The sequence below is a fragment of the Tachypleus tridentatus genome, unplaced genomic scaffold (genome assembly GCF_004210375.1).
Source record: "Tachypleus tridentatus isolate NWPU-2018 unplaced genomic scaffold, ASM421037v1 Hic_cluster_2, whole genome shotgun sequence".
NCBI lineage: Eukaryota > Metazoa > Arthropoda > Merostomata > Xiphosura > Limulidae > Tachypleus > Tachypleus tridentatus.
Window position 1 is genome coordinate 17,813,836 of NW_027467782.1, and position 11,284 is coordinate 17,825,119.

Consider the following 11,284-nt stretch of genomic DNA (forward strand, 5'->3'; position numbering starts at 1 on the left):
TTGTGTATTAACTTCGTTCAATACATCTCTTTACCTTGTATTGTGTATTAACTTCGTTCTATACATCACTTTACCTAGTATTGTGTATTAACTTCGTTCTATACATCCCTTTACCTAGTATTGTGTATTAACTTCGTTCTATACATCTCTTTACCTAGTATTGTGTATTAACTTCGTTCTATACATCTCTTTACCTAGTATTGTGTATTAACTTCGTTCTATACATCCCTTTACCTAGTATTGTGTATTAACTTCGTTCTATACATCACTTTACCTAGTATTGTGTATTAACTTCGTTCTATACAACCCTTTACCTAGTATTGTGTATTAACTTCGTTCTATACATCTCTTTACCTAGTATTGTGTATTAACTTCGTTCTATACATCTCTTTACCTTGTATTGTGTATTAACTTCGTTCTATACATCCCTTTACCTAGTATTGTGTATTAACTTCGTTCTATACATCACTTTACCTAGTATTGTGTATTAACTTCGTTCTATACATCCCTTTACCTAGTATTGTGTATGAACTTCGTTCTATACATCTCTTTACTTAGTATTGTGTATTAACTTCGTTCTATACATCTCTTTACCTTGTATTGTGTATTAACTTCGTTCTATACATCACTTTACCTAGTATTGTGTATTAACTTCGTTCTATACATCCCTTTACCTAGTATTGTGTATGAACTTCGTTCTATACATCTCTTTACTTAGTATTGTGTATTAACTTCGTTCTATACATCTCTTTACCTTGTATTGTGTATTAACTTCGTTCTATACATCTCTTTACCTTGTATTGTGTATTAACTTCATTCTATACATCTCTTTACCTAGTATTGTGTATTAACTTCGTTCTATACATCTCTTTACCTTGTATTGTGTATTAACTTCGTTCTATACATCTCTTTACCTTGTATTGTGTATTAACTTCATTCTATACATCTCTTTACCTGGTATTGTGTATTAACTTCATTCTATACATCTCTTTACCTTGTATTGTGTATTAACTTCGTTCTATACATCTCTTTACCTTGTATTGTGCATTTGCTTGCTTAAAACAAGACGTTGTAGATATTGGCCAAGAATAATGAAGTCATGATGTGCACATGGTTTTTCAAACAATACGTTTTTAAAGTTCCTGTTACTTTTCATGCTATGTTTAAAACAATATCATAAAGAATCGTGTATTTGTATAACTGAACAGTTCCCGGATGATAACACGTGAATATGTATAGGTAACATAGCTGAATCACAACATAACTCCCTATAGTGTAACTACATTTAACAGAATATTTACAATTCACATTAGATTTCACAACACTTGAACTATAAATATATGGCTATAATTTAGAATAAAATGAAATATATTTTGTGATTGTAATTCTTAAACCAATTGATGAATCGTCTCTACAAACAAACATCAATGATTACTGTAACCAATGTAAATATTCAGTTAAGGTCTGCGAACATTTTATCATTTTGTTTCTCTTGCGTGTTACGAGAGGATATAAACTCAAGGAATATTGTACACTATGTTTAAACAGTTTCTGTCTACTTATTAGAAATCAATCGATCGATTTAGAGGTCACACGTGGAAGAGCGAAATGTCTAAACTGATATACGAGGTTCGATTCTCCGCATATAGCCCAACATAGTTTTCTGTGAAAAAACAACAACATGAGTTACGGTTGAATGGTTTTTATAACTCTAATTATAATGAAACATTTTAAATCGAATATTCCACAACTGAAATAAAACGTATATAAAATATATATTCACTAAATCTTGTTTATTGTTATATTTTATCTGTTTCAGCGACATCTCAGAAAGTGTCTTCAACAATTAGTGTTAAATTTCAGAACTAAATCGATTGAGAATGTTAACAAATTAAACTTTACTGGATGTTCAAGATTTGTGCACTCGTACTACTGACTTTTATACCAGTTTTATTATTATGTATTTCATTTCTTCATCATGTGTCACTATACCTGTCTCAAACTTTAAACAGTATATTTTATACCAGTTTTATTATCATGTATTTCATTTCTTCATCATGTGTCACTATACCTCTCTCAAACTTTAAACAATATATTTTATACCAGTTTTACCATCATGTATTTCATTTCTTCATTATGTGTCACTATACCTGTCTCAAACTTTAAACAATATATTTTATACCAGTTTTACCATCATGTATTTCATTTCTTCATCATGTGTCACTATACCTCTCTCAAACTTTAAACAATATATTTTATACCAGTTTTACCATCATGTATTTCATTTCTTCATTATGTGTCACTATACCTGTCTCAAACTTTAAACAATATATTTTATACCAGTTTTACCATCATGTATTTCATTTCTTCATCATGTGTCACTATACCTGTCTCAAACTTTAAACAATATATTTTATACCAGTTTTACCATCATGTATTTCATTTCTTCATCATGTGTCACTATACCTCTCTCAAACTTTAAACAGTATATTTTATACCAGTTTTATCATCATGTATTTCATTTCTTCATCATGTGTCACTATACCTCTCTCAAACTTTAAACAATATATTTTATACCAGTTTTATCATCATGTATTTCATTTCTTCATCATGTGTCACTATATCTGTCTCAAACTTTAAACAATATATTTTATACCAGTTTTATCATCATGTATTTCATTTCTTCATCATGTGCCACTATACCTGTCTCAAACTTTAAACAGTATATTTTATACCAGTTTTACCATCATGTATTTCATTTCTTCATCATGTGCCACTATACCTGTCTCAAACTTTAAACAATATATTTTATACCAGTTTTATCATCATGTATTTCATTTCTTCATCATGTGCCACTATACCTGTCTCAAACTTTAAACAATATATTTTATACCAGTTTTACCATCATGTATTTCATTTCTTCATTATGTGTCACTATATCTGTTTCAAACTTTAAACAGTATATTTTATACCAGTTTTAACATCATGTATTTCATTTCTTCATTATGTGTCACTATACCTGTCTCAAACTTTAAACAATATATTTTATACCAGTTTTATCATCATGTATTTCATTTCTTCATCATGTGTCACTATATCTTAATGATTATCTTTGCATCCAAACATCTTATATCTGTCAAGGTTTACTGTATTTATTCTTTCTCTGTGTATCGCCTTCAATATTTTTCCGTTAATTTCCATTTTCTGTATTTTGAAAAATAGTTTTTTTTTCTGCCTGTAATATCAAATGGTGGCTAACAGTAACAACTTGTTTTTCTAGGCATTAGAAACAAACATATTATTCCTTGTTTCATATATAATCTACATGATTTTCTGTAATGTTATATGATTGTCTATAATGTTACATGATTGTCTGTAATGCTATATGATTGTCTGTAATGTTACATGATTGTCTGTAATGTTACATGATTGTCTGTAATGTTATATGATTGTCTGTAATGTTACATGATTGTCTGTAATGTTATATGATTGTCTAATGTTATATGATAGTTTGTAATGTTATATAATTGTTTGTAATGTTATATGATGGTTTGTAATGTTATATGATTGTTTGTAATGTTATATAATTGTTTGTAATGTTATATAATTGTTTGTAATGTTATATGATGGTTTGTAATCCTATATGATTGTTTGTAATGTTATATGATTGTCTGTAATGTTATATGATTGTCTGTAATGTTATATGATTGTCTAATGTTATATGATGGTTTGTATTGTTATATAATTGTTTGTAATGTTATATGATGGTTTGTAATGCTATACGATTGTTTGTAATGTTCTCTTATTTTTAAAGCTATATTCGTAGAATTTCACCCCTCAGTGGAACTGCGGAATGTCTACGGACTTATAGCGCTAGAAACCGGATTTTGATACCCGTGGTGAACAGGTTGCAGAAAGCTTTATCTCAAACAAAGAAAGAAAGAAAGCTTAATTTTTCACCCATTATGCGTCTTTCACTTACATCCAATATGTTGACTTCATTATTTATATATGTGATTTTAAATTTACATCCAATGTATTTACTACGTTATTTATTTATAATATTTTAAACATACATTCAATGTATTCACTACGTTATTTATATATCATATTTTAAACTTACTTCCAATGTGTTCACTACGTTATTTATTTATAATATTTTAAACTTACATCCAATGTATTCACTACGTTATTTATATACAATATTTTAAACTTACATCCAATGTATTCACTACGTTATTTATATATAATATTTTGGACTTACATCCAACGAGTTCACTGAGGCTATTTATATATAATATTTTAGCTTTACGTCCAATGTGTTCACTAAGGCGGTTTATTTATATTATTTTGGACTTACATCCAATGAGTTCACTAATGCTATTTATATATAATATTTTACACTAATATCGAATATGTTCACTAGGGCTATTTATTTATATTATTTTAGACTTACATCCAATGTGTTCACTAAGACTATTTATTTATATTATTTTAGACTTACATCCAATGTGTTCACTAAGGCTATTTATTTATGTTATTTTAAACTTACATCCAATGTATTCACTACGTTATTTATGTATAATATTTTGGACTTACATCCAACGAGTTCACTAAGGCTATTTATATATAATATTTTACACTAACATCCAATATGTTCACTAGGGCTATTTATTTATATTATTTTAGACTTACATCCATACCAGCATCGTGTAGCATTGCTCGAAATTCCAAACAAACCAAAAATCCTCAGATGGCCATTTTTTGATAAATCTTATAACATATCGTAACATTTCAAAACAAAATTCTGCTTTTCATCAGCGACCATGTAGGACATTTTCTCTTAAATACATTAAACTTTCTGTCCTTTCGTAGTAGTATAACAATAGGTGAACATTGCTTAAAATTCTTGTTGGTTTTCTACAGATAGAAATAACAGTTCTTGTTTTGCTTTAGCTGTAAACATGTCTAAATATAGCGACAAGGTACTGGTTCACTTTCAAAGTTAATATAATACTATGCTTTACTGATCTTTGAAAAGACAAAAAATCATTTCTGAATTCCAGTTGAATAAAATACATGAACGTGTCCAAACTTATTTCATATAAGAATCTAGTTACATAGTAGAGACTTTAACTTCAGCCCCTCACTCGCTGGTACAGCGGTAAGTCTACGGATTTACAACGCTTAAATCAGGAGTTCAATTCCTCTCAGATGGCTTAATAGATATCCCGATGTGGCTTTGTTAAAACAAAACAGGTATCCTGATGTGACTCTGTTAAAACAAAACAGGTATCCTGATGTGACTCTGTTAAAAGAAAACAGATATCCGATGTGGCTTTGTTAAAAGAAAACAGATATTCCGATGTGGCTTTGTTAAAAGAAAACAGATATCCCGATGTGGCTTTGTTAAAACAAAACAGGTATCCTGATGTGACTCTGTTAAAAGAAAACAGATATCCCGATGTGGCTTTGTTAAAACAAAACAGATATCCCGATGTGACTTTGTTAAAACAAAACAGATATCCCGATGTGTCTTTGTTAAATCCTGATGTGACTTTGTTAAAACAAAACAGATATCCCAATGTGACTTTGTTAAAACAAAACAGATGTGTCTTTGTTAAAACAAAACACACACACTTTAACTTCACATTATTACTTAGTCTTGACTTTATTGTAATTTGTTCTTTTTGTATTCTGCCTCCATTTTATCAGTTTTAAAAACTAATTATTTTCATCCGTTACTTTTTAAAAAAATATGTTTATAACTTCTTCTTGTAGCCGTGGCTACACTAAGTGTGACAGTCATATACATCAACAGATCACTCAAGAGTAGCCAAAGAGTTGACGACGAGTTCTGTTAGCTTACTGCCTTTTTAATGTTCTTTAATGTTCTGAGCGAAATGAACTTTCTGAAAAGACAAGGGTTGTAATAAACAATGATTTTGTTTTTCATTGAGGTTCAACTTTATTTATAATTTATCAATAGTATATATGTATGTAAAACATTTAATAGATTCTGATATGTTTCCCACCGTCAGCCTTAGTTGTTATGTTATTACACTTGTTTACTTCACGTATTGTTCATGTTTTGTTTTGTTTCTTGATGTACTTCCTCAAATTATTATAAATGAAATATTCTAAAAATAACACGTATTTTGTATAGACACATGTACTTACCACATTTAACCATCAATGTTAGTTAATCCATCATATATCAGTATAATAGAGTTTGAGTAAAATGGTTGAGATACTTTTTAACTTACGGACGATCACAACATGTACGGTGTGAAGGTCTGTTAACTGTGTTAATATTTGGTGACATAACGGAAAGACAAATACTCTAAATTAATTTCCTGAATTCATGCTATCGTAACTTAAAAATTCTAGCTTTTATCGGTACGTGTTATTGGAGAAGATATGTGTGAACTTGCACAATTCTGGATACGGAAAACACCAGCTTACGATATTATAAGTGGCAGACACTGTTAGGGTGTCAAAAGCACAAAAACTATTATTGTCACAAATGAGGCCGGACTTCACTTTTATGTTGTCGTTCTTTCGTGTTTCATCCCTCTGGAAAATAACCAAAATGGACATCAAAAACGAGATCTATATGCAATAGCCTGCGATTTTTTCGTCTGGCGAGCCTAGATCATAAACCCGGAAAGCAGCTAGCTGGCTCGGAATACGAACTGAAGCTACTCACAATCCAAATGTACCAGCAGAAGCTAATACCATCAACCGACAAACCGAATTCACCCTATTATGAAACCATGAATCCCCTGTCATAATATTTCTCTGTTGTGTGTGTTTAAATAATTCTTGTTTATATAGTTCAGTTAGTAATGAAATTACTCGGCGAATTTCTGCTTTGCAAGTCGAACAAAATATGTAATTAAACAACGTAACATATGAAATGTTCCTGTCAGCTCTAGTCATTCTATTTTAGTTTACAATTTTAGATAAAACAAAATGTGTAATTAAACAACGTAACATATGAAATGTTCCTGTCAGCTCTAGTCATTCTATTTTAGTTTACAATTTTAGATAAAATCTATGTATATATTGTATTTCTACTGTAAAAACCCCAAAAACATAAAATGTTTACAGTGTTTTACGTCTATTTTTATCGGAAATGTTGAGATGTTTTAATAGCTGAACTTTGTTTAACTGACACATAAGGTCAGTCGAACTAAATCTAACAATACGTAATACGTATATAAAAATAAAACAAAAAAGTTATTTTTCTTTGTCCCTAAAATTAGGTTTTTTTTTAACATCAAACATACAATTCTGGAACATCTTTGTTTTTAAGTTTTCAGAAAAAACTTAGTAAGTAACACAGTATAACATATTTTAATATCTGTTTTATCAGATATTATGTTAACGTAAATAAACTTCTTCAAACAACGTGATTTATTGAACCTAACGGCCCGGCATGGCCAAACGTGTTAAAGCGTTCGACTCGTAGTCCGAGGGTCGCGGGCTCGAATCCCGATCGCATCAAACGTGCTCGCCCTTTCAGCCGTGGGGTCGTTATAATGTTACGGTCAATACCACTATTCGTTGGTAAAAGAGTATCCTAAGAGTTGGAGGTGGGTGGTGATTACTAGCTGCCTTCCCTCTAGTCTTACACTGCTAAATTAGGGACGGCTAGCGCAGATAGCCCTCGATTAGCTCTGTGCGAAATTCAAAAACAACAAAAAAACAATTAAACCTAACATTACTTTCACCAGTCATGTCCCTCTTTGTTGCATTTGTAGCAAACTGCAATAATTTCCAATATTAAAAAAATAATTCAAAGCAATTTGAGTAATAACAAGCATTTCGTAATACCTGAATTGTTTAATATTTCTATAAGTTTCTGCCTCTTTTCATATTGCTGGACTTGGTAGAAATTCTGTTTGACATCCATATCAGCAGAGCCAACAACACCAACTGCTAAAAATAAATAATCTAACTTAAGAAACTCTGCTGCTAGTCGCTGTATTTCTTCAGGGAATGTAGTACTAAACATGAGAGTCTGATGCTTCGATTTTACTGTCATGGAAGGATCGTCCACCATTTTTATCACAGCAGGCACAAAACACATCTCTAACATTCTGTCAGCTTCCTCTAAAATCAGATAACGGACTTGAGAAAAAGCCACCTGTCAAAATAATAGAATAACTGTTAACTGAAAGAGGTAAATAACATTAAGCTTTGAAAAACTTAATATATCCCCTCAAATTTTCCTCCAAAATATCTTATATGATGAGATATTAAAAGTTCTTTTGACCTTTTACAACCATTTGTTTCAGATAAGAGTAAGCAAAAAACTGAAACTTTTACCCATAATTTAATTTTTATTCCATTGTAATAACTATAAAAACGGTAGAGACTATTAAATTTTCAGCATATGTGAATACAGTTAGGTATAGACTATTATATTTCACTGCACAACTTTTTTGAAAAGTTTTTGCTGATTGTGGCAGGTACCTGGTGGGTATGCACAAATATAGTTTTGGTTTTGCTACATCACGTAGGAACTCTGAGAAATAGACAGTTTACCGGCAATAACGTATTTAACTGCATTTATGTTTGTAATATGCTATTAAGTTCAACATAATTAAAAGTGGTTTGCTCCTGATTTTCGTTTGTATTCAGTGTCTGGTGCATCACATTGCAGTATTCAACAGTAGTCAGCAAGCATTGACGGATTCCACTTGCCCTGATATCGTTTTTTTATTGTAGCAATGTCTTGGTGAAACTGAAGATTTTGATGAAACAGTACGTGATCACCAGCCAAAAATCTACAAGGAACACCCAACAGTGTTCAAGAAGCAAAACCTTGGTTGTGCAGTGTTTTCAGCATATGTGAAAACAGTTATTCAGTGTATAAAACTGAGTAATAAATCTATAGATTCCTAAGATTCTCAATTTTATGAAGTTTACAATATCATAAATATATTGTCTGAAACCTGAGATTTTCCTTCTTTTAAACTCCCTTCCTTGCAAACTTCATCACACTGTAAAGTTGTGAAACCTAGCATTTGATAGCTACATTCAACTTTGATACTAATGCTTTTCTATTATTTATAAGCCCCTTACTAAGTTTCCCCACATCTGTTTTGGTACTTTATTAACAAGAACAAGTTTTGGTTTATGGTTATCAACTTTATTAATTCCAGGGTTATATTTTGCTCTGAGGCAAAGGAAAGTGTTACATTTCTTGAACACTTACATAAATTAGTATAAGGACAGTATGCAAGATTTCTGTACACAGTGGGAAAAACACTAACTATTTATATTAGTTTTAATATTTTAATTTACCATTGCTCCATATCTAATAATGTGCCCTATTATGGTCTATGTACAAAAACTATCAGATGAACAGTTAAGTAGGTTTATGCATAATAGCATAGCAAATAATTATCTAGAAGTTTTTATTATGCAATAAATAGTTAACTGACCAAAATTCAAGTTGACACTAAACTGTCCCACAAGTCCCATGCAAGTGCATGTTACAGTTAGTAACTAATGAGTCACCAATAGCGGATTAACTTGTAATAAACATTAGTAACAATTTTACAGCCAATATACATTCATTAGTCGGCCATTCTGCGATTTTCGTTCAGCTTTGGGCGTGATGGTGAGTAAAACAAAATACATAAAATATAACACGCGGCCAAGCTGACTAATGAATGAATATCAGCTGTAAAATTATTACCAATGGCATAAATGTAGCTACAAGTTTGGCCTCCAAATTTGATTTGATATCTTTAATTCGCACGCTCAATTCATTTTTAGCCACACCTTTTTTACCCACTTAGGTGTTTTTTATTAGATTTTAAAGTAAACACGAATTACTTAAAACCTTCCAATAAAGATGCACTTCGAAAAGATTATTTATTCGTGAACTAATTAATATAAATGTTTTAAACAACGTTGTAAATAACTTAATAAAAAATATGATTAACTAACCTCGTTGTATCTCAACAACTTTGGAGATTTTAATTACTTAATTCTAAGTCAGTTATAAGGACAGCATAATTATCTACTTTTATATTTAGTATATTATCTCTACAGGACAGTTTAATTTTGAACGCTTTTTCTAAGCCAGCAAAACATGAGTTTAAATAAATATATTGGTCGTAAGACGGTTGTGTTAGGACTAACGTACTTTTAATATTACATCTTTTATGAAGAGTGTGTTTAATTGAATTCACACATTGCTAGATTAGAAAAGACACTCATATCCTAACACTTAGAGAATAAACAATATCATGTATTATTATTTACATTTAGATTCTGGAAACTTTTAACTCTGGGTTTGTGATTTCTGCTTAATTATAAAGATAATTAACCTCAAGGAAGGATAAAAGAAAATCTAAAAGTTTACTTTGAATGTATTCAGTAAGAAAAAATAAATATTTACTTATCTAACGTCATTTTCTGCAGGATGAGTATTGAAATGTTTCAAAACATATTACTTTTACATGATCGGACTACCGTTTGCTTATGCTCTGCCCATCATGAGTATCGAAAACCGGTTTTAGGACGGCTGGTATGGTGTTAACACTTTTACCAAAATAAAGCGGTGAACAACGTTTCGACTTTCTTACATTTTAACTACAAGTGGGTTTCTTGTCATAACAAAAAACCGTTTTGTTATCGGTTTGAGTCCACAGACATATAGGACCACTGAAGACAGACTAGAAAAACAAAGGGTGTGACACTAAAAGGAAATAGATAAAAGCCTTTTCCCTTTTATACGATAGAGTCACTGAAGGCAGATTACAGGAACAAAATATGAAGGACTAAACGGGAATGGGTTTCTTATCCTTTCGTTTGTTACTGTTAATAATTAACACTAAAAATCGCTCTTTTTCTTACAATAAATGATAAACTAGTTTTTATTTGTTGTTACAAATGCTACATCATTCATAATTACATTAAAAGTTTCCATCCTATCTAGTTTGAAAAAAAATAATCTTTTTTATCGTGTCAGGATACAGAATATCATAAAGTAAAAAAAAATCTGAATAAATGCATGATACAAAAGTTCAGTTAGATATGTATTTTTATCTAAATATGAAAACCTAAGAATATTAATATTTTAATGCTATCAGTGTTGGAAGGAAAGTAAGTTAATTTTAACAGACATTTAAACAATTACACGTGCTATGCACAAACATACAAAACTTACAGCTTCCATGCTTTTCTGTTTCACAAGTACAAACGTAAGCCACAAAGATTCCCTTTGACTGTACATTTCTCAGAAGCTTAGACACATGTCTGA

The 11,284-nt window shown here is 30.5% G+C and overlaps 1 protein-coding gene across 2 annotated transcripts; it reads right to left on the minus strand.

Annotated features, from left to right (window-relative positions):
- Positions 1–1,386: 1,386 nt before the first annotated feature.
- On the minus strand, positions 1,387–10,676 carry LOC143243036 (putative ATP-dependent RNA helicase DDX4). Of its 2 annotated transcripts, none has more exons than XM_076486669.1 (3): positions 10,421–10,676; positions 7,840–8,152; positions 1,387–1,663 (listed from the first exon to the last, which is right to left on the minus strand). In XM_076486669.1, exons 2-3 carry the CDS (start codon positions 8,102–8,104, stop codon positions 1,590–1,592), a joined length of 339 nt encoding a protein of 112 aa, XP_076342784.1. In that variant the 5' UTR covers positions 8,105–8,152; positions 10,421–10,676; the 3' UTR covers positions 1,387–1,589. The 2 variants fall into 2 exon arrangements, with proteins under 2 accessions (XP_076342784.1, XP_076342785.1); XM_076486670.1 differs by lacking the exon at positions 1,387–1,663 and adding an exon at positions 5,669–5,912.
- Positions 10,677–11,284: the final 608 nt, after the last annotated feature.